Here is a 25,805-nt window from a genome sequence, read left to right on the forward strand (position 1 = left end):
TTTTATTGCGATTTTGCATATTTTGTATAAATACAAGAAACATATTGTTTAAAATTATCTTCTCCTGAATAATAATTATGAGAAGGAAATGAAAGATGCTGCTTTTCATGATCACAAAAGTTCTTTTTAAAAAATAAATATTGTAGTATTTGCTCCAAGGCAATACATATACATATTATTAAAAATTGCAGAAACACAAGCAAGTAAACATAATTAAAAGATTGTAAATATCAGCTTTTAACCCGCTTCCATTTTATTTGCGAATATTTTATATCAGAACCTTCTACTTTAAATATCGTACGATAATGAAAAGCAGGTATAACTACTGGCTGACTATGTCCGATTTTTACCACTGAATCTTCTCGATTTTTTCACTACTTTATTTATGCCAAAATATAATTTCTGATTTTTTTTTTACAAAAATTATATACATTATACAGTAATAAGAAGCATTTTTATGGCTTTAATAGATAGTATTTAATTTAAATTCTCGAAGATGTCGACTGTGTCACGTGTTCGCTACAATCATAAATAGAATCGAGCGACCGTTCTAAAATCATCGTGACGGAGATCAGTGCTGCCTCCAAAGATCGCGAAGAAAATTAACTTTGATGTGCGTGGTAACGTAATTTAAGATCCTCTAATCAATTCAATTAGGTAACCCGATAGTTCCTTTGATAGAATTTTGGCGCTTGCGATAGTCATTTTACGGCTCAGAGATGGAGAATAGTGATTCTGAAGAGGTCAGTGTGCAAAATCGTCTACAGTGCCGAACCGTCCTTGAATGTGTCGTATTTTGCAATTAAACACATTAATGAAGCTCTTTGTCTAATTGCATTATTCTTTATTTATTCTTTTTTTTTTCTCTAATGTATCATGTGTGTACATTTCTACCTTTAAAAATATTTTTTAATTATATGTGTATATATTTATATATATTTCTTTTCAAGTATTGTTGATATAAAGATTTTTATATCAACTGCTATATCTCGATAGACAAATGCTTCGATAGACTGATTTTATGTGTCTGACCAATGACTGGACAAACTACTGGCTCTACTGAATTACGTTCGATTATTACTTTTACTTTGAATTTTTTCACGATCTTTAATTTTTTTTATTTCTTTATTTACGCGAATATATCATCCCTTCATTGAATTTTTTAATTAAATTTCTTTTTGTTGATGAAATCTCTTATATCGACAAAAAGACGTCTTCAAGAAGCAAAGACTGGCTCTCCTTTTTTTCGTTATTTCGCGCGGGCGTTTATTTCCGAGGAAACATTGTTCAGATATGATTCATTTTCCTCTCATTACGAATAACTCGGAACGATCGTCAAAGGAAATCCTCGTAAAATAGATTTAAAAGCGACGATCAGTCGTCACGAGTTCCGGATTCATGACGAACGCGGCCGAAAATAACGCGATCGTCGGCCAAAAATAACTGCGGAGGAACGAGAGAGATGCTCGCGCGTCGCGATTTCCTATTGAATCGCCGACTCACATTCTAATATTCTAATATTTAACGTTTTCTGACAAATATTTGACGTATCACCGATATTTCGGTCGGCCCCAGACGGATTGTAAACGGAATGTGGGAAGCAAAACATCAAATTCGAGACGGATCGAGATGTTTACGGCGAAATATCAAGTGTTCCAAGTTAGGATTTTTAACAACTCATGGGGGAATGTAAATAAGATTTCGCGAATTTGACAACTCACGGATATTTCCTGGTTTCCGTTTTTAGTCGAGCATATATATATGCGTGTTAACGCGCACTTAATACATGTTCTATTTTATCTAGGTCGATCGTTACGTCAAGGCAACCTGCTTTCTTTAATCCTTTGTGTAGCGACGAGACACTTATGAGTCTCTTACGTAGAGTGTGTTATCTTTATTTATAATTAAATTATTATAGAGTCTTATATATACACATTCTTACGTCGCGCGTGCCTAAGAAATTAATAATTTTGTGTCAGAAATATTTATAATGTGATAAATGCCGAATGTGCAACGAAAGTGATTAAAATTGAGAGAGAAATTTTCTCTCTTTTAACGTCGTTCAAATTACTTTAAAGAGAATCTTTGGAAGGATGTCAAATATACTTTGAACCATTAAGTGAAAAAGAAAGACGTCGTGTCCAACGAGGTCATCTAACCAAGGCTAGGAAATAAGGAACTTATAACCCTCTCTATGTGTGTTTGATGATACGATTTATATTTCCTTTTGCAAATTTTTTGGTGACCAATCTTTAAGAAGCATATATTTAGTTATTTTATTTTATTTCATTGAATAATGAATATTGTATTAATTTAAAAGCTTGCGATAAAGTGACACTATCTCTTTATTTTCAAGGTAACTGTTTTATTTTTGCTTTTGAGTGTTAATTTCCAGAAATTTGTTTTTCTGCAACATATCAAGATCTTTTTGGGAACAAAATAACTCTATCGATTATATTGAAATTTAAAAAAGAGATAGTAGTGAAAGATAGCGAATACTGACTGTGACTAATAAAACACGAGTGCCAAATATCTCGAGTTTGCGACAGAGAAAAGACTTGAATACCGACACCCACGTGTCGTTGACATCGGTCAATGACGCGTGCATTTACGTTGACGCACGTGTGAAAATTTCGTGGCCTTTCGATATGTCATATGTATACGATATTGTATAAAACGCAAGTGTTTAAATTAAATTATATCATAGATTTCTTGATTACAAATTCTCGTGTTATTCCGCGAACGAAATAGATGCTTCGTTAATCTTAAATTACTGTATTACTATACTATAGATAATTCAGGAAATAACTTGTCACCCGTGCGATTTTATGACTTTAATTTGGCCCCGGTTACATCAGTTCGTCAACGCGGATTCGCCTAATTACTCAGAAATTTAGTGCAACGTGCCAAAAACAAGTTGCGCATCTTTTATCAGTTGGAGAAATATTGCTTTCATGTGACGGCTTTGAATGCCTATCATATAGAATAGCATCGTATCCAAATTTAAATGTCGTTGATCATGATTTCCAAAAGAGGAAACGAACGATTCCATATAATATAAAATTTTATTACGCAGAAGAAACAATAAACTATAGCTATATAGCAACTTCCTGCGGCAAATAGGAAGACTCAAGTTTCGCAGCAGGGAAAATTCCACCAAAGTTTATTTCTTGTTATATATTTATGAAGATACTTCGCAGTTTCATTGAGAGACATCACTAACGTAAACTCCAGCGTCCTATTTCCGTTATGCCGTACGAATCCGAACTTATCTTCTGCTTATTTATAACACGCACGTGGCTGACTTTCGGTCTCATACGTTGTCTTAGGTTAAGCTAATTGCGTTATTCCAGCAGATTTTGCTTTACTGCATCTCTGACATGAGCTTCTTTCACAAAGAGAACGAAAGAATTCGCTACGCGGGGTCATCGTCACACGGAGGGTCATCGGCGGAATAATTTATAGAATCCTCTGTGTGCGCGATGATCGTTATATGTATGGTCCCTGGAACTTTTGACAGCGCATTTAAAACTCCGCGGATCTAAGTTTGTCTGGAAAATTTCGGTCACTCCAAGATCAAACTTTTTTATTCGAATCTGCGACAAATAGAGAGAATTGAAAGAATTTGTCAATTTATTTTAATGTTCCATTATTAAATATTTTAAGGAAATAATTCTCTTTGAAAAAGGAAGAAAAGGAAATTTTATCACGAATGGCGCATTTTCGGACTGTAGTAAGAAGGGCAGCGTGACGCACTCATGTGTTGATGAGTGCGAAGATCTAATTTCGGAATTCGTTTCCCGAGTGCTCGAAATGCGACGTCATAAACGTTAACTTGAAACTCCTTTTATGGCTAGCTATCCGGCGATGTTTGCGCGCATAATTTTTCTCACGAAACGAATGAAAGGATCGATCTGCCTAATAAGTTAAATTTCGCGAAACCTACTTAACTTATGAAAATAAGTTTGCGGAAATTATGCCGCGGTACTATTATTGTCAGTTATAAATTATAACTTCTTTTTTTAATTTATTTTACATTATAATAACAAAATAATAATTGAAACGTTTAGATGTAATGCATATTTTGCCAAATAAAAACAGATTTTGTTGCAATAATGAGATGACATGTGTTATATAATGTCGATAGACATTATATAAAGTAGTGCTGAGAGTCATGCACGGAGGACTTGATTGAGGAATTCCATAAATCTATTCGATCCTTACAAATGAAGAACTCGAAAGGCATTTGTATATATTAATGTAAACCACATCCTGCGCTCTGATTTATGCGTGTCCGAATGCCAGCTCGTATATTATCAATCTGTCGATGACAAATCGTTGCCGATCGCAGTAAAAATTAATTTGGGACATCAAATTCACGTCTTGCCGTCGAATACGCGTCAAATACTCGTTGCTCACCTCATGCCAGATGTACTCAGGTGTCCTAAATGATCACGCGATCGTCACGTGAAGTTTATTTTGATAAACGCGCACGCAATTCGATAATTACGTTATTTGTCTATGACTCTATTTGTCTATGGTTCCTTTCACGAAATTAATTTATTATCTTTATTTAATTGCAGTTGCATTCATTTAATTGCAATTGCATTTATCGAAAGGTTTAAATAAATTCAATCAATTTAATGATTAGCTGAACATTTAAATGAAAAACGTAGTAATTATTCTCTCTCTATTATGAAACATGACTTATGAATAAATTTTCAGTCTTGTTATAGATAATTAAATATGTGCAAATTATATTAATTAAGTAAAATAAGCCTGAATGCCGGACAGTCAAGCCTTCAATCTTTGAAATTATGCCTTCTGAACGATTAAAAAGCGAAATTTATGGCAGCGAATGCGTATTGACCTTCCCATGTTAGGATCTGTTTCCTGCAAATATATCGCACCGAGCGTTTATCAGATAAATAAACGGAGAATCGAAATTTGCTCGCGAACTAATTTCCCGAAAGCAGAACATGAATGAATCCGCGGGCCAGCTGGGTCGCGCAATTGAGGAATTATCACTTCCGGAGCGCGCAGGGTCGTCTGGCAGCCAATCAAGAGTCTGGGAATCGGCTCGGAAATGCGGGAAATATTTCGGCCCAAGCCAAAATATCGAAAGGTGGGAGCCTCTCGATGCCGTCGGTTTCTTATAAAAAGAGACGCGCGACGTCGCGACGTCGTATTCGCGTCAGCAGAGGCGAACATAACGTCACACTTGATATCGACATCAAAAAGTGAAGTAGTGTCGGTTCAAAATAAATTTTATCACTTACAATTAGATAAAATACTCTTTCTTTTAAAGACGTTAATTTTGTTTTGTAAACCTTTGTTGGATTAAAATTGAAGCTGCAATGTCTTCGGCAATGTATGTAAGTATTGACGAATTTTTTCAATTATGCACAGCTATAGAATTATTCATTGATAACAATGTCCTGCAACATATAAATTGGAACAATTGAAATGCTATGTTAAGGGAAATTTTTAGCTAGGTTAAATGTTAATGCGAAAATATCTTATATTGAAAATAAAAGACGAATAAGAATTATAGAAATGTAAATGGATCTCTAGTATTTTTCTTAATAAATATCTTTTATATGCGCGCGATTGTTTAGATCACGTTTAAAAGTTGATAATATTTAGCAAATAAAAAATGTGAACAAAATTCAACATTTGTCTTAAAAAAGTGACAATTCTATAGATTTAGGGTTTTTCCCTAAAGTGGTAGCCAAAGTTCAACTTTTGAAACGAATGAATAAAGAGGCACGAATACATACGAATGAATGTAACTACAGATATAACTGGTGAAAATTTGTCAAGATGCCACACACTTTTATGGTCAAGGTCAATCCATATATTCAGATTGGCAGAATTTCAAAAGTTCCTGGCTTATTAGGCATCGAATGACTTAACTCATTGACGTCTGTGTTGAATATACACAGTTTTCTTTTTACAAACACTTTTAAATTAAACATTCTCGAGGAATTTACATTTATGTTATTGTTCCTCTTTTTATCTTTTAAATTTAAAATTGTATAGAATCGTTCTTTACGCGAGCAATTTGCGAAGTGAACTAACGCACTAAATTGACTAAAAATAACGAATTAAAAATAAATATTCCTTCGTACCACTTTTGAAGGAATCCTTGGACGCCAAGGTGGCTATGTTCAATCAATATGCCAACAAACACAAAGATAAGCAAAGCAAAAATCCATTCACATCCGGTCTAAACATCGAAAAACCGAAATTCTCCAAAGAGGAATACGGCAGGTACTTGAAATTTAGTTAGATTTGTTATTTAATGACAAATTTTATATTTCTTTTTAACGCGATACATAATTCCATCAATACTAATTTATTATTTAACCGTGATACTATTATATATTAATTTGGTTTAGACCAGAAGCAGGCTCCTTGTCGGATCTGCGTGGTCGCAAGGCGAGTGCCCATATACTGAAGGAAATCCTAGAGCTTTGTGAAATTATTAGTCATGAAGGCACATCCTGCCAAGATCAACCCGACGTAATTGCCATCACCTTCGGTGACATCTTCAACATTTATACTAATATTAGTAGTAAATGCGTAGGCTTGTTATTGAGAGCGAGGAAGCAGAAGTATTTAGAATTTGAAGGCGAATGTCTTTTCCAGGTAAATCGGCTTGAGAATAAATAATATTATTATATTAAGATGTACATTTTTTAAATTTAATTACTCATGGACGTATCTTTTTTTGTATCGAAAATTAAACTTGATAATTAATTAATTTACTATGTCATTAATATTTGGATTACGTTATATAACATAAATTCGATTTTTCTCACAGAGAAGAGACGACGACGTGCCGATATTTTTAGTCAAGCCCATCGAAGAAATTCGTCAGGAATATAATCAACGACTTCAAGAAGCTCGTAAAGATTTACTGGACAGTTAATGCAAATGACAAAATTAATAATTATATAATAATTATTATAAAATTATTAAATATAATTATTATTTTCTAATTCTAAATACTCTATCGATTCTCGAAAGAACATTCGCAGCCTGTATTTATTCGCCTATATTTTATAGTAATGCAAATGACCATTATATAATATGTGATTTGTTGTATATTTGTCTCGTTGGGTTTTGTATGTTAAGAATGAATGAATGATGAAATATGAAATTGATGTAAATATTTCACATAGTGCAAGTGAGATATGTTAAATGCGATAGCAAAGTGATCAGTACGATTAATATAATTTTTATGCAACTCTTCTTTGAGACAATCATCTTTGTAAATATAGTGCGTAATAAATAATTAATATATCTTACATATTTTTTTACTTTATCTCTTTTAAATATTTCGATAATTTATACATCTCACATATATACATACATTTTTTTAAATGCAAGATACTTAAGTAAAAGATTTATATAACCCCAGTATATATATTTTCTTTTTCAATCTGAACAATTTCAAGGAGCCGATTTTAAAGGAGGAGAGGAGAAGACGTGTAAAAGCAAAGAGCAAGGTAGGTAATTGCATAATTTATATTTGTATATACAGTCACTTTACAACGCGCACTTTGTTACACAGTGTAGCTCGATTACTTTAGGTCAGCGAACGCCAGGTGTGTGATCTCGGTAAAGACGATATCAAAGTAAAAAAGAAACTAATAATTAATAAGAGGGGCGCCTTGCGGCGTACAACATCTCTCGCGCGAAAAAGACGACGACGCTGAAACGGGTATTTAATGTCCGTCCGAGCGGAAGCTCGATAAGCCTCCTCAACGTGATATCAGGACAGACTAAAGCCTCGCTATTTTCATCGCGTATTTAGCGCCAGTTGATGCAATCGTTCGAGTTTTCTTTCCAAAATTTTTTCAGTCTCAGAAATTTTAGAATCGCGAACTCGAAACACTTATACGTCTGAATATACTGGCAAAAGTTATGCCATCTTTGGCACCAAACAATGCAGTGAGAATAGGAGGCCGAATCTTTCGCACGTTCAAAGGCAGCAGGTTCGATATAGCACTCGATGATACGTGAATATTTCGATCGTCAAAATATACACACTCCTTCCAAGAAAAAACATCGATCGTAGGGTCTCTATCTCTATATTGGCAGTTAGCGTTAGTCGTATATTGCAACGGAAGCTAATTTCCTTCTCTTTGTTCGCGCCTCTCTTTGACTCGGCAATTCTATTTACTGAATAAGTTTCAAGAACTATTATACATACCCATTTGCAATATATAGTTCCAATATCTCTTAAATTTATCGCGAAACTCTGAATAAGTCCAAGAAAAAAAAGAGAGAAATATAAATAAAAAGTATAAAAATGCTTCTTTGAAAATATAAAAAAGGTATTTAAATATTTAATTTGCAACTCAATGTGCATCGAGTCTCGAGAAGCGCAAATATACTTTTCCTTCATTCTTTTCTTCTATCATCTCTGATTACGAATATGAGCAAGAAGTGCATAGAGTAAAGATGTTCAACAATTTCTTTTCTTTATCGAATCTTTCTTTCTCGTTCGCAGGGCTTTGCGTTATATATTGGTGCATTTCGATATGTCAACGATAAGACAAACGGGAAGGGTATAAAACTTTCCAAAAGACAAAAATTTGTATATCGAAAATTGGGGAAAGGAGGGGGAGAGGAGATGGGAGAAGATATGTATGCGAAGATTGCGCGCGATTAATATTCGCGTTGTTCATTCGGATATGGTTCTCTTTGGGACAGCGATCGCAATCGATCGATATGTCGTAGAAATATTCGCATTTCGCAATTTTAATTAAGTCGTGAAAAATCGTGACATAAAATGGTCATCAAAATTTTCATCTTTATAATGATATGTCTCATACAATATAATCTTGCGAAGTATTTCGTTTTGGAGAGATTTCTTTAATATATCTTTTATCGCATTTTATACCAATTCCCGGTTTTTCACGAAGTAGCTAGAATCGTGAAATATACTACGACATATGTGTATAAAGCATGTTCGAATATGAATTGAAGAAATCCGACGATGTTCGCCGTAATTTCACGTAAGCGTATTTTTCAAGCCGCGCATTGACATTTCACACTTAGCGTCGAATATGGCTATTTTATTTCGAATTGTTATTATAAAGAGAGATGATCTTCCCGAGATGAAAATCAAACGGACTCATTTAACGCAAAATGTATGATGTCAGTACGGGCCGAAATTAATGAGGCTTGATTCATACTATCAGGGACGGATTAAATTGGATTGACATATTGGAAAGTTTCAAAAATGCTACTTGTCTTTAACACACTCATAAGAAAATAATTTTATACCCTAACTTATAATTATTATTATTATTATATATTATTATTTTTATTATTATATATTATACTTATACTTAATTATACAATTAATTCTATAATAGTTTTAAATCAAGCATCATACAGTTAATTATTGTAGCATTCGATATATTAAAGAATTTATAATTTTATACAACAAAATTTTAACTTTATTATTATGTCTGCCTCTAAAATTCACAATATAAAAACATAAGTTTAATTAAATAATTATCTTAAGAAATAAGGAGAAATCTTAAAAAAGAAATATCATGCAAATCTTACATTTTATGAAGCACAAGTCTCGTATGTATATTATACATATAATTTTAAATTATCTATATAATTTTTTGTTTATAATTAAAATATTTTTATATCTAAATCATATTTGTTAATTTAAAATATATTTTTCAGATTGGGTTTGTCAGATTAAAATGGGATATATATTTATTTATTATGACACATTGTATGAAACTTTTTTTGCAACATCACTGAGCCCATAGTTTGAATCAAGCCTTTTATATACATTGTCTCCGGACATGTTTATAACGAATGATTTATGGTGACGATCGATATACGTTGCAATTATGGACGTTACGTAACTTCATCGATCGTTTGATGCTGCTTCTTGCAGAAGCGAGAAATCGTTGTTTCTTCGTGGATTAATTATTGTAGCATTCGCCAATATTCGACTATATTGTGATCACTATGGTACTAGCATTTTTCTTAGACCGAGTTACATTAAGTTTGATTGCCAACAGCGTGATTTTATCCCGAAGAGACCTCACGTTTAGCAACATCTTGCCATATATAAATCACTCTTTGCTTTATTAAATTATCTTTTCAATTTTTGAAAGTATCGCAATGTTGTATGATGTATCGATCTCATTGATATGACTCCTGTCTGACCATATGGTTGTGTTTTCTACTGCGCTTCTAATTGCAAGTTAAGAGCTTAATATCTCACTTTTTTTGACGCATTTCCGCTCTTTTATATAATATTAATAAATTAATATTAATTTTATTTTTCTTCGGGATTTGGCGCAATGTTGGTAATCGTAATATAATGCGTTTTATAGCGATTTCAACCGCAACTAGCGACTAAAATGGATTATAAGTCTCAGGTGGTAGAAAACAGCGAAATATTCGACGGTGTCTCTCAACGTTTACGCTTTTACGAAGGATTTTGTAGAAATGCGCATCGTCGAACCACACGTGCTAGAAGCACATCTCGGTATTTCTCGAAGGGCCCCTCGCGTCGATCTTATTTCCGACATTTACGTGACCGGAAGGAAGCGTTTCCGCCGCTCGTTCGCACATTGCCCATGGTAATCACGTAAACATCCGTAAACCGCCGAACGTTTCCAGTTTGTCCTGTCTCGCTTATTTCAAATGGTTATCCGTCTGCTCGTGTAATGTTGTCTTTCGAGAATTACGCGATTGAGAATGGAAGAATTTTCCGTGCCGTATATTTCTACGAATTTTTCAAGAGGCGTGAGAAAAAATTTAATACTGCAGAAAACATTCTTTATTGATCTTTTAGAATTTTTTTTATCTATCGTATTATGATTTTATTTGCGAAATGGACTTTATTCCGTGTATTTATACACTTTACATTTTATTTATTGCTAAAACAGGCAAGGATGGAAATGTTTGGCGGTTTTTAAATTATTATCAACAACGGGGTTGTATACGATAATAAATTTACAATTAACTTAGGCGTTTAGCTAATCCGTCCAAAGGGAAGAACACGGTCGCATCATTAGCTCGACGTGCATATGTGTGTCTATTTCGTGTGTATACATACACATACGAGGGCGGTCCGATAAGTACTTAGCCTCACCGCCCGATGGTGCCAGTATCACAAGAGAGATTTACTATCGTGTAGTACATTCTCGTAGACGGCTACTGTCAAAATTTCAACCGAATCGGACTCGTAGTTTTGTTTTGACCGCGTGTGGGAGCGAGCGTGTCCACGGATTTTAGAAAAATGGAAAAAGAGCAATATCGGTCGGTGATTCGATTCTTGTTTTTGGAAGGGAAATCGCGCAGCGAAATCAAAGAGCGCTTATCCAAGCGCTCTTTGATTTCGCTGCGCGATTTCCCTTCCAAAAACAAGAATCGAATCACCGACCGATATTGCTCTTTTTCCATTTTTCTAAAATCCGTGGACACGCTCGCTCCCACACGCGGTCAAAACAAAACTACGAGTCCGATTCGGTTGAAATTTTGACAGTAGCCGTCTACGAGAATGTACTACACGATAGTAAATCTCTCTTGTGATACTGGCACCATCGGGCGGTGAGGCTAAGTACTTATCGGACCACCCTCGTATATGTATTTATACACATACATATATATATATATATATATATATGTATATGCGTGCATATATAATATATACGCTTTCTTGGGATCACGCGAAAAATAAATTATGCACATTGCGAGCATCGTTCGAAGGCTAATCCGTGAATTGGTTATGATAATTAGGTCGTGTGACGATGATCTTTAGGTCCGGTTACAAGTATATAGTACACTCGACTACAACGAACAATTAAGTCGTTATTTAGCAGCGCGTGGAAATTATTTACAGATCACTTACGCAGGTCACCCTCTTATGCATCTGCTCTCCTTCGTCGCTCATGTATACGTCCTGAATTACGCGGACTCAAGCTAAAACTACTCGAGATCGGTTACACCGACCACGAGCTTCTGCGAAGAAATCTCGCTTGTTGTCTTTTGTTATAATACAAGCGTGCATAGGCATAACTTTCGCAAAAAGTCCATTCGCGTTCAAATCCGACATCGAGCGATAAATTCAATTTATTCCTCTTAAAATAATATTTCCTCCCTTAAAATAATGATTTTCGTTATAATCAAACTTGGAGGAACTAATAGTCAATTTGTTAGGTTTTAATTGATCGAATTGTGATATATGTTCAATTCATTATTAGAATTAAAATTCAAGATATATAAATTAGAATATTTATGGATTTTTGATAATGTGTTACAAGAAACACGCGAATAATATAAATAATATATTTTTTTAATGCGGCTTATGTAAATATAAATTTAAATAATTATTGCTTTTGAATAATTAATTTAATTTCAATTGAATTAATTTAATTTGATTATTAATACTTTTGCATTAAGTTTGAATAATTATTGCTCTCCTTTTCTCATAGAATGAAATAAATAAGTTTATCGGACGAAAATATGATGTTTGACTTTTAAATCCATAAATCGCGGAATCTGAACGTCCACGGACTGCTTTTACGACGGTCATCATTAGTGTCTACCTAAGAATTTTTAACCCGGGTTTCCGTCCATCAAATGGAATGTAGACTTCTCTTATATGTATATAAGTCTGTGTATATATATAATATATATATATATATATATTTATATATATATAATATATTTATTCTCTTGCGCATTTGTAAAAAGCCTCCCCTACCTAAAAACAACGTATCGTGTGAATTCGTCTACTACTGGCAATAAATCAACAAGTCCTTTAAAATACATCTTTCTTCTATTCTGGAAAATCCACGGTCATTTAAATCTCTCTATTCCGAACACTCAAACATAACACCGATTTATCTTTTTTTCTTCTTTCTCTTCTTCTGTCGTTTTTCTTTTTTTTTTCTTTTTTCTTTTCGTCGCCCGTTCGCGTCCGCTTTAATCAGTCTTGGCATTGTAAAACGTTTAGATGTGCTTCAGTACAACTTATAAGTATATAGATCCTATAACACGACGGTCAGCTTCATAAGCGACCTCGCTTCTTCTCTCTTCGCTAAATTCGCTAAATGTGCGCGCGCACACGCACACGTCCGCCACATACGCGTATACAGATAAATTCATACATACATATATACGTATCCATATGTATATTAATCTCGTTACCTTAAAAATATATTATTGTCTTTCGATGAGAATGTAGCACTTAGTTCACCGTTTGCTCCTTCTTCTTCTCTCTATCCGCGCGACGACGATCCCGATGATAACGTGAAATAATGGCGAGACGATCGATCCTTGTAGCTTTCTTCTACACCTTAAATCTCGATACCTTGTGTGATCGGCTCGAAGAATAGCGAGTGATTGAATCCTGCGTCATTAGATTGAGACCACTTCTTCTAATCTCTTATTTCTTATTTATTGGATGGCCCTATGAGAGAAAGCAGTACTCGAGAAGTTCCTAAGATACGCTGGTAAAAACTTTAATAGTGTCCTCATATTTCACACGCGATAACGAGAGTCATCGGAAACTCTTCGATAGCGTAGCATCTTCCTTTAAGTAGACATCTTAAAATGAAAGTTTTCGGTTCTCCTTTTGGCTCTGGTTTTTTAATCAGACTTTTAAACGAATAATGCCATTATTGGTCATAATTCTGGGTTTCTTTCGATCCTCGTTATTTTAACGAGACACAACACTGTATTTAAGACTGAAGATTTTCCAGTCTTGGTCCAGTTTTCTTTTTCGGATTTGAGCTATCGTTTTCGCCAAAAATATCTCGAAAATCATTCTTAAGAATGGAAGTTGTAACTTTAATCTGTAACTCTGATTCCGTTAATCATCGTACAGAAAGTGCAATATTAGATTTCTGAGCGGAGTTTCCGATTTGCATTCTTGTATGAGAATTTTTTTCTCGAAAGACATAGACTGAGGCTTTAATTTTTTCCGAAATGCACTACATCCATTAACATGGTCCAAATCTTCGTAGAACTCTGGCAGGAATCAACACGTCACAATCGGATCGGATTGAACATAATTCTTTTACTTCTTTGTCTCGGTCATCGCTTCTCGTTATACTTCACGTTCTATATAGTCTATTAATTCGCTGGGATAAAGCAGGGGACGCTCACTGAGTCTTCAATGGGGTTGACTATCGTCGGAATTCGTTATCGTGTTTATCGTTGTCGGCGTTTAGGCGATCGTCGATTACGCTTAGCTCGACGCGATGCGTCATTATTCACGAAAGCTCGCGTTCGAATCGCGCGATCAACTCGCTCATCGTCGTCAGGTCGACGGGATTCTCTGATGTCGACGTCGCGTTGACGATCGTCGAGCTCGAGGTTCGTTATCATACGTCGTTATCGTGACAGAAGTCGATCTTTCGTCTAGCCAACGGCAATCGCCGTTTGTCGACGATGAAATCTGTCACGCAGCCTCTGATGCCGGGATGACCGGGTTTGCCGCCGACGAAGAGCTTGCCGTTGGTCGACAACACCGTCGTTTCCATCGAGATCTTGACGGGCGTGTGCTCGTCGATTTGGAGCGTACAAGCTTTTCGTCGTCGAGACGCTCGGATGTGGTGGAAGACTCCGTCGTCCACTCTTTCCTGCAATTATATTCATGCAGAAATTTGTGTGAAAATTTATGAAAAACATATCAAAATTCTTATAAAACAAGTTTATTTCCAGGACAGTTAACTGTATATTCTAAAAAAAATGCGTTACTAAAATATGAAATTTTATTTGCATTTCGTATAGAGCGTTTTCTATTTGAATTCTAGTAGAAACAGACAGCTTATATCAGACAAATATTTTATTTAAAGTTAATATTATTATTCTATATATTATTTATTGGTATATTTGATAAATATATTATTGAATGTGTAAAACAGGTGTATTTCTTCTTGATAGATGTGTGATATAGTTGTTATTTGTGAATTAAATTTAAGAATTAACAAAAACGTGAGAAAAATATTTAATTAAAATACTAACGAAAAGAGAAAACCTTTTTTCAACTCAGTAATGTTATCTTACCTTGCTCTTTACGGATACATTCTCAGTCTTGCCCTTGTAAGTGAGCACTACGTGACCGCCGTGCAAGGATAAAAAGAAATGTTCCAATTTTCCTCTTCCCACCCAGGCGATGAGACCCTCGGGATGTACCGTTCTTAACCGCAACTCGAACTTGTTCGATTGCTGTCCCCTGCGTCTGAACAAACAATGTTCATAATAATAACTATTTATTAAAAAGACCCAGACACACCCATGCTAATAATTCACATTACAAATCCATGTATAATTTTCTACATCAAAGAACAATTAGATGGAAAAATGGTTCAAAATAATAGAAATAAAAATCTTCATTTTACTTTATTTTATATTTTTTTCACTTTATTATTTTTTTAATCTTTATTTTTGTTTATTTTAATAAATTATTTTAATAAGCAGACAAACTTTTGGAAGATTTAATTACTTAATTTCGTCGGTTCTTTTAATTTTTAATTTTACAAAACAAAAAAAAATTAAATATGAATTTAAATATTAAAATGACGCAATACTTACAATGTATTCTGTATTGTTGATAATTATTAATTATTGTTAGATTATTATAAGAAAAGTAGTTAGAAAAAAATTGTTATCCGTCTAATTGTATCTTTAATTGCGATGCTACATAATCTACGTCAGTTACGTTTGTAGTTACACAATCAATTTGTTCTATCTAATATGGTTGTCAGGGATGTGATTAGGGATTGCTATGATTACTGCGATGCCCGAGCAGGAAAATCTATCCCTCAAACGAGTACACCACAGTCATCTTTCCATTAGAAAACTTACTCCGTGTAATCGTAACTGTCGTACTCGTAGTCGACATCCTCCTCCAAGTCGTAGTCGGAGTAGGACTCCTCAAAGTACTCGCCGAGGGTAGTGTTAGTCGAGTTAGTACTAGTTAGTGATTACATAATCAGAAGGTTAGTGACCTTAATCGTTAATCAAGAGCGCTAATTAATCTACTCTCACTAGCGTCGATCATTGCTAATTTCAAGTGCACCTAATTGAACATCACAGAGGATGTGCGCCGATGCAATCTAGAATTCCGGTCATTGATTCCTCGGAATTCTAAATTCAAAGAATCAGTGTCACTCACCTCCTTCCGTAGCGGTGCTTAAATTGCAGGAAATTGTCACCTTCGAAACGCACAGGTCGCTCCGATATTTCGGTACCGGATACGTCGTAACCCATAACTGAAAGAAATATTTATATCGGTTGTTTAATCATTTTTTATATAACTAGAACAACACGCTATGCGCGCGCCATTCTTCTATTTTATATAAAAAAGAATGATATTTTTAAATAATGTTTGTTTAAACTTGATTAATATTATTTGACAGAAATCAACTTACTGTCAAAAAATATTAATTGAGTTTAAAGTACTATAACATTCTATTTCAAACATATTATTATTTTAATTTTTATAATATATTATTATTTTAAAAATTAATTAGCAAATTAACTCCTTAATCAGATGATTTCTGACAAAAAATATTAATTGCAGATAGATCATTATAACATATTATTCACAACATATTGCAATTTTAATTTTATAGTTTGCTGAATTTGCCCGAATAGAACATTTTCTGTTCTAGGCTTTATAGAAGAGATCTTTAAAAGATTTCTTCAAGACATACAAAATGAGCCGACAGAAAATGTTCTGGGCTTCATAGAGGCCTTAATCTTTTCGAGTTTAAACGTTCTTTTAAAGATCTCTACAAGACGAACTTTTAACGATCTTTTAAAGATTTCTTCAAGACAAACAAAATGAGTCCTCAGAAAATGTTCTACGACTTACGCAAACCTTACTTAATGAATTCAAAGTTTAAACATTTTTTGCGAAAATTAAGGCCTGTGTAAGTCGTAAAACATTTTATTTGGACGTGTTTTAAAAGTCTCTTCAAAGTCTTAAATTTTAAATCAAATTCTAAAAGAAAATTCTTTCTGTAAAATATTATTATTTTATTATTTTGTAACATATTCCTATTTTAAAAAGTATTTAGCAAATTAACGCTTTAATCAGATGATTTCTGTCAAAAAATATTAATCAAGTTAGAACAAACGTTATATATAGATGTCAATCTTATCCAATCAAATCAATAAATAACGCGTAGCGCGCGCTTGTTAGACCGAATAATTTGTACGCTGGTATGCTAATGGTACCATCATAATGTACAGTCAATGTAATATTAAAATAAATGAAAGAATAATTTTTGGCTCGCTTTAAACAATTGAAAATTAAAATTTTTAAACCGCGACTCCCATACAGCGCGGATTCATTTTACGTATATTAAATCAAAAAGTTTGTACGCTGGTATGCTGATGGTACCATCATAATGTGCAGTCAATGAAATGTTAAAATATATGAAAGAATAATTTTTGGCTTGCTTTAAACAATTGAAAATTAAAATTTTTAAACCGCGGATCCCATAAGGCGCGGATTCTTTTACGTATATTAGATCGAAAAGTATGTACGCTGGTATGCCGATGGTACCATCATAATGTGCAGTCAATGTAATGTTAAAATATATGAAAGAATAATTTTTGGCTCGCTTTAAACAATTGAAAATTAAAATTTTTAAACGGCGGATCCCATACGGCGCGGATTCATTTTACGTATATTAGATCAAAAAGTTTGTACGCTGGTATGCTGATGGTACCATCATAATGTGCATATAATGTAGAGTTGAAATATATACAAGATTAATTTTTGGCTCGCTTTAAACAATTGAAAATTAAAATTTTTAAACAGCGAATCCCATAAGGCGCGGATTTATTTTACGTATATTAGATCAAAAAGTATGTACGCTGGTATGCCGATGGTACCATCATAATGTGCAGTCAATGTAATGTCAAAATATATGAAAGAATAATTTTTGGCTCGCTTTAAACATTTGAAAATTAAAATTTTTAACCCGCGGATCCCATAAGGCGCGGATTCATTTTACGTATATTAGATCAAAAAGTATGTACGCTGGTATGCCGATGGTACCATCATAATGTGCAGTCAATGTAATGTTAAAATATATGAAAGAATAATTTTTGGCTCGCTTTAAACAATTGAAAATTAAAATTTTTAAACAGCGGATCCCATAAGGCGCGGATTTATTTTACGTATATTAGATCAAAAAGTATGTACGCTGGTATGCCGATGGTACCATCATAATGTGCAGTCAATGTAATGTCAAAATATATGAAAGAATAATTTTTGGCTCGCTTTAAACATTTGAAAATTAAAATTTTTAACCCGCGGATCCCATAAGGCGCGGATTCATTTTACGTATATTAGATCAAAAAGTATGTACGCTGGTATGCCGATGGTACCATCATAATGTGCAGTCAATGTAATGTTAAAATATATGAGAGAATAATTTTTGGCTCGCTTTAAACAATTGAAAATTAAAATTTTTAAACCGCGGATCCCATACGGCGCGGAATCATTTTACGTATATTAGATCAAAAAGTTTGTACGCTGGTATGCTGATGGTACCATCATAATGTGCAGTCAATGTAATGTTAAAATATATGAAAGAATAATTTTTGGCTCGCTTAAAACAATTGAAATTTAAAATTTTTAAACCGCGGATCCCAAACGGCGCGGATTCATTTTACGTATATTAGATCAAAAAGTTTGTACGCTGGTATGCTGATGGTACCATCATAATGTGCATATAATGTAGAGTTGAAATATATACAAGATTAATTTTTGGCTCGCTTTAAACAATTGAAAATTAAAATTTTTAAACAGCGGATCCTATAAGGCGCGGATTTATTTTACGTATATTAGATCAAAAAGTATGTACGCTGGTATGCCGATGGTACCATCATAATGTGCAGTCAATGTAATGTCAAAATATATGAAAGAATAATTTTTGGCTCGCTTTAAACATTTGAAAATTAAAATTTTTAACCCGCGGATCCCATAAGGCGCGGATTCATTTTACGTATATTAGATCAAAAAGTATGTACGCTGGTATGCCGATGGTACCATCATAATGTGCAGTCAATGTAATGTTAAAATATATGAAAGAATAATTTTTGGCTCGCTTTAAACAATTGAAAATTAAAATTTTTAAACAGCGGATCCCATAAGGCGCGGATTTATTTTACGTATATTAGATCAAAAAGTATGTACGCTGGTATGCCGATGGTACCATCATAATGTGCAGTCAATGTAATGTCAAAATATATGAAAGAATAATTTTTGGCTCGCTTTAAACATTTGAAAATTAAAATTTTTAACCCGCGGATCCCATAAGGCGCGGATTCATTTTACGTATATTAGATCAAAAAGTATGTACGCTGGTATGCCGATGGTACCATCATAATGTGCAGTCAATGTAATGTTAAAATATATGAAAGAATAATTTTTGGCTCGCTTTAAACAATTGAAAATTATAATTTTTAAACAGCGGATCCCATAAGGCGCGGATTTATTTTACGTATATTAGATCAAAAAGTATGTACGCTGGTATGCCGATGGTACCATCATAATGTGCAGTCAATGTAATGTCAAAATATATGAAAGAATAATTTTTGGCTCGCTTTAAACATTTGAAAATTAAAATTTTTAACCCGCGGATCCCATAAGGCGCGGATTCATTTTACGTATATTAGATCAAAAAGTATGTACGCTGGTATGCCGATGGTACCATCATAATGTGCAGTCAATGTAATGTTAAAATATATGAAAGAATAATTTTTGGCTCGCTTTAAACAATTGAAAATTAAAATTTTTAAACCGCGGATCCCATACGGCCCGGATTCATTTTACGTATATTAGATCAAAAAGTTTGTACGCTGGTATGCTGATGGTACCATCATAATGTGCATATAATGTACTCTTGAAATCTATAAACGATTAATTTTTGGCTCGTTTCTAAATATTGAAAATTAAAATTTATATGGCGCGGATCCCATACGGCGCACAATATTATTACGTGAATTATACCAAAAAGTTTGTACGCTGGAATGCTGATGGTACCATCATAATGTGCATATAATGTACTGTTGAAATATATAAAAGAATAATTTTTGGCTCGTTTTAAAATATTGAAAATTAAAATTTTTAAGCCGCTGACCCCATACGGCGCTCAATAATATTACGTGAATTATACCAAAAAGTCTGTACGCTGGTATGCTGATGGTACCATCATAATGAGCATATAATGTACTCTTGAAATCTATAAACGATTAATTTTTGGCTCGTTTCTAAATATTGAAAATTAAAATTTATATGGCGCGGATCCCATACGGCACTCAATAATATTACGTGAATTATACCAAAAAGTCTGTACGCTGGTATGCTGATGGTACCATCATAATGTGCATATAATGTACTCTTGAAATCTATAAACGATTAATTTTTGGCTCGTTTCTAAATATTGAAAATTAATATTTATATGGCGCGGATCCCATACGGCGCACAATAAAATTACGTGCATTATACCAAAAAGTTTGTACGCTGGTATGCTGATGGTACCATCATAATGTGCATATAATGTACTCTTGAAATATATAAACGATTAATTTTTGGCTCGTTTCTAAATATTGAAAATTAAAATTTATATGGCGCGGATCCCATACGGCGCTCAATAATATTACGTGAATTATACCAAAAAGTCTGTACGCTGGTATGCTGATGGTACCATCATAATGTGCATATAATGTACTCTTGAAACCTATAAACGATTAATTTTTGGCTTGTTTCTAAATATTGAAAATTAAAATTTATATGGCGCGGATCCCATACGGCGCACAATATTATTACGTGAATTATACCAAAAAGTTTGTACGCTGGTATGCTGATGGTACCATCATAATGTGCATATAATGTACTCTTGAAATATATAAACGATTAATTTTTGGCTCGTTTCTAAATATTGAAAATTAAAATTTATATGGCGCGGATCCCATACGGCGCACAATATTATTACGTGAATTATACCAAAAAGTTTGTACGCTGGAATGCTGATGGTACCATCATAATGTGCATATAATGTACTGTTGAAATATATAAAAGAATAATTTTTGGCTCGTTTTAAAATATTGAAAATTAAAATTTTTAAGCCGCTGACCCCATACGGCGCTCAATAATATTACGTGAATTATACCAAAAAGTCTGTACGCTGGTATGCTGATGGTACCATCATAATGTGCATATTATGTACTCTTGAAATCTATAAACGATTAATTTTTGGCTCGTTTCTAAATATTGAAAATTAATATTTATATGGCGCGGATCCCATACGGCGCACAATAAAATTACGTGCATTATACCAAAAAGTTTGTACGCTGGTATGCTGATGGTACCATCATAATGTGCATATAATGTACTCTTGAAATCTATAAACGATTAATTTTTGGCTCGTTTCTAAATATTGAAAATTAATATTTATATGGCGCGGATCCCATACGGCGCACAATAAAATTACGTGCATTATACCAAAAAGTTTGTACGCTGGTATGCTGATGGTACCATCATAATGTGCATATAATGTATTCTTGAAATCTATAAACGATTAATTTTTGGCTCGTTTCTAAATATTGAAAATTAAAATTTTTAAGCCGCTGACTCCATACGGCGCACAATAATATTACGTGTATTATACCAAAAAATTTGTAGGCTGGTATGCTGATGGTACCATCATAATGTGCATATAATGTACTGTTGAAATATATAAAAGAATAATTTTTGGCTCGTTTTAAAATATTGAAAATTAAAATTTTTAAGCCGCTGACCCCATACGGCGCTCAATAATATTACGTGAATTATACCAAAAAGTCTGTACGCTGGTATGCTGATGGTACCATCATAATGTGCATATAATGTACACTTGAAATCTATAAACGATTAATTTTTGGCTCGTTTCTAAATATTGAAAATTAATATTTATATGGCGCGGATCCCATACGGCGCACAATAAAATTACGTGCATTATACCAAAAAGTTTGTACGCTGGTATGCTGATGGTACCATCATAATGTGCATATAATGTACTGTTGAAATATATAAAAGAATAATTTTTGGCTCGTTTTAAAATATTGAAAATTAAAATTTTTAAGCCGCTGACCCCATACGGCGCTCAATAATATTACGTGAATTATACCAAAAAGTCTGTACGCTGGTATGCTGATGGTACCATCATAATGTGCATATAATGTACTGTTGAAATATATAAAAGAATAATTTTTGGCTCGTTTTAAAATATTGAAAATTAAAATTTATATGGCGCGGATCCCATACGGCGCACAATAAAATTACGTGCATTATACCAAAAAGTTTGTACGCTGGTATGCTGATGGTACCATCATAATGTGCATATAATGTACTCTTGAAATCTATAAACGATTAATTTTTGGCTCGTTTCTAAATATTGAAAATTAAAATTTATATGGCGCGGATCCCATACGGCGCACAATATTATTACGTGAATTATACCAAAAAGTTTGTACGCTGGAATGCTGATGGTACCATCATAATGTGCATATAATGTACTGTTGAAATATATAAAAGAATAATTTTTGGCTCGTTTTAAAATATTGAAAATTAAAATTTTTAAGCCGCTGACCCCATACGGCGCTCAATAATATTACGTGAATTATACCAAAAAGTCTGTACGCTGGTATGCTGATGGTACCATCATAATGTGCATATAATGTACTCTTGAAATCTATAAACGATTAATTTTTGGCTCGTTTCTAAATATTGAAAATTAAAATTTATATGGCGCGGATCCCATACGGCGCTCAATAATATTACGTGAATTATACCAAAAAGTCTGTACGCTGGTATGCTGATGGTACCATCATAATGTGCATATAATGTACTCTTGAAATCTATAAACGATTAATTTTTGGCTCGTTTCTAAATATTGAAAATTAAAATTTTTAAGCCGCTGACCCCATACGGCGCTCAATAATATTACGAGAATTATACCAAAAAGTCTGTACGCTGGTATGCTGATGGTACCATCATAATGTGCATATAATGTACTCTTGAAATCTATAAACGATTAATTTTTGGCTCGTTTCTAAATATTGAAAATTAATATTTATATGGCGAGGATCCCATACGGCGCACAATAAAATTACGTGTATTATACCAAAAAGTGTGTACGCTGGTATGCTGATGGTACCATCATAATGTGCATATAATGTACTCTTGAAATCTATAAACGATTAATTTTTGGCTCGTTTCTAAATATTGAAAATTAAAATTTATATGGCGCGGATCCCATACGGCGCTCAATAATATTACGTGAATTATACCAAAAAGTCTGTACGCTGGTATGCTGATGGTACCATCATAATGTGCATATAATGTACTCTTGAAATCTATAAACGATTAATTTTTGGCTCGTTTCTAAATATTGAAAATTAATATTTATATGGCGCGGATCCCATACGGCGCACAATAAAATTACGTGCATTATACCAAAAAGTTTGTACGCTGGTATGCTGATGGTACCATCATAATGTGCATATAATGTACTCTTGAAATATATAAACGATTAATTTTTGGCTCGTTTCTAAATATTGAAAATTAAAATTTATATGGCGCGGATCCCATACGGCGCTCAATAATATTACGTGAATTATACCAAAAAGTCTGTACGCTGGTATGCTGATGGTACCATCATAATGTGCATATAATGTACTCTTGAAATCTATAAACGATTAATTTTTGGCTCGTTTCTAAATATTGAAAATTAAAATTTATATGGCGCGGATCCCATACGGCGCACAATATTATTACGTGAATTATACCAAATAGTTTGTACGCTGGAATGCTGATGGTACCATCATAATGTGAATATAATGTACTGTTGAAATATATAAACGATTAATTTTTGGCTCGTTTCTAAATATTGAAAATTAAAATTTTTAAGCCGCTGACCCCATACGGCGCTCAATAATATTACGTGAATTATACCAAAAAGTTTGTACGCTGGAATGCTGATGGTACCATCATAATGTGCATATAATGTACTGTTGAAATATGTAAAAGAATAATTTTTGGCTCGTTTTAAAATAATGAAAATTAAAATTTTTAAGCCGCTGACCCCATACGGCGCTCAATAATATTACGTGAATTATACCAAAAAGTCTGTACGCTGGAATGCTGATGGTACCATCATAATGTGCATATAATGTACTGTTGAAATATATAAAAGAATAATTTTTGGCTCGTTTTAAAATATTGAAAATTAAAATTTTTAAGCCGCTGACCCCATACGGCGCTCAATAATATTACGTGAATTATACCAAAAAGTCTGTACGCTGGTATGCTGATGGTACCATCATAATGTGCATATAATGTACTCTTGAAATCTATAAACGATTAATTTTTGGCTCGTTTCTAAATATTGAAAATTAAAATTTATATGGCGCGGATCCCATACGGCGCTCAATAATATTACGTGAATTATACCAAAAAGTCTGTACGCTGGTATGCTGATGGTACCATCATAATGTGCATATAATGTACTCTTGAAATCTATAAACGATTAATTTTTGGCTCGTTTCTAAATATTGAAAATTAATATTTATATGCCGCGGATCCCATACGGCGCACAATAAAATTACGTGCATTATACCAAAAAGTTTGTACGCTGGTATGCTGATGGTACCATCATAATGTGCATATAATGTACTCTTGAAATCTATAAACGATTAATTTTTGGCTCGTTTCTAAATATTGAAAATTAAAATTTATATGGCGCGGATACCATACGGCGCACAATAAAATTACATGCATTATACCAAAAAGTCTGTACGCTGGTATGCTGATGGTACCATCATAATGTGCATATAATGTACTCTTGAAATCTATAAACGATTAATTTTTGGCTCGTTTCTAAATATTGAAAATTAATATTTATATGGCGCGGATCCCATACGGCGCACAATAAAATTACATGCATTATACCAAAAAGTTTGTACGCTGGTATGCTGATGGTACCAACATAATGTGCATATAATGTACTCTTGAAATATATAAACGATTAATTTTTGGCTCGTTTCTAAATATTGAAAATTAAAATTTATATGGCGCGGATCCCATACGGCGCTCAATAATATTACGTGAATTATACCAAAAAGTCTGTACGCTGGTATGCTGATGGTACCATCATAATGTGCATATAATGTACTCTTGAAATCTATAAACGTATAATTTTTGGCTCGTTTCTAAATATTGAAAATTAATATTTATATGCCGCGGATCCCATACGGCGCACAATAAAATTACGTGCATTATACCAAAAAGTTTGTACGCTGGTATGCTGATGGTACCATCATAATGTGCATATAATGTACTCTTGAAATCTATAAACGATTAATTTTTGGCTCGTTTCTAAATATTGAAAATTAAAATTTATATGGCGCGGATCCCATACGGCGCACAATAAAATTACATGCATTATACCAAAAAGTTTGTACGCTGGTATGCTGATGGTACCATCATAATGTGCATATAATGTACTGTTGAAATATATAAAGGAATAACTTTTGGCTCGTTTTAAAATATTGAAAATTAAAATTTTTAAGCCGCTGACCCCATACGGCGCTCAATAATATTACGTGAATTATACCAAAAAGTTTGTACGCTGGAATGCTGATGGTACCATCATAATGTGCATATAATGTACTGTTGAAATATGTAAAAGAATAATTTTTGGCTCGTTTTAAAATAATGAAAATTAAAATTTTTAAGCCGC

The 25,805-nt window shown here is 33.4% G+C and overlaps 2 protein-coding genes across 7 annotated transcripts in view; one reads left to right on the top strand and one right to left on the bottom strand.

The window, feature by feature from the left end:
* Positions 1-578: 578 nt before the first annotated feature.
* LOC145935694 (actin-binding Rho-activating protein) lies at positions 579-7,313 on the top strand. Of its 2 annotated transcripts, none has more exons than XM_083037229.1 (4): positions 579-743; positions 6,143-6,273; positions 6,402-6,651; positions 6,827-7,313. In XM_083037229.1, the coding sequence occupies exons 1-4, from the start codon at positions 720-722 to the stop codon at positions 6,932-6,934; spliced, it is 513 nt and encodes a 170-aa protein (XP_082893355.1). In that variant the 5' UTR covers positions 579-719; the 3' UTR covers positions 6,935-7,313. The 2 variants fall into 2 exon arrangements, with proteins under 2 accessions (XP_082893355.1, XP_082893356.1); XM_083037230.1 differs by lacking the exon at positions 579-743 and adding an exon at positions 4,960-5,375.
* Positions 7,314-11,642: 4,329 nt separating this feature from the next.
* LOC145935685 (agrin) overlaps positions 11,643-25,805 on the bottom strand; it is a 495,549-nt gene continuing 481,386 nt past the window's right edge. For 4 of the 5 annotated variants that reach the window (XM_083037214.1, XM_083037210.1, XM_083037213.1 and 1 more), the window contains 4 exons: positions 16,181-16,277; positions 15,871-15,978; positions 15,070-15,244; positions 11,643-14,642 (listed from right to left, as the gene is read on the bottom strand). In XM_083037214.1, coding sequence (XP_082893340.1) covers positions 14,385-14,642; positions 15,070-15,244; positions 15,871-15,978; positions 16,181-16,277 — 638 coding nt within the window. In that variant the 3' untranslated portion in view covers positions 11,643-14,384. The remainder of the gene's footprint in view (positions 14,643-15,069; positions 15,245-15,870; positions 15,979-16,180; positions 16,278-25,805) is intronic. The other variant, XM_083037212.1, reaches the window with a different exon arrangement.

Source organism: Prenolepis imparis, unplaced genomic scaffold, assembly GCF_030444845.1.
Source record: "Prenolepis imparis isolate NDT839.2.m4 unplaced genomic scaffold, iyPreImpa1.0 SCAF_4, whole genome shotgun sequence".
Taxonomy (NCBI): domain Eukaryota; kingdom Metazoa; phylum Arthropoda; class Insecta; order Hymenoptera; family Formicidae; genus Prenolepis; species Prenolepis imparis.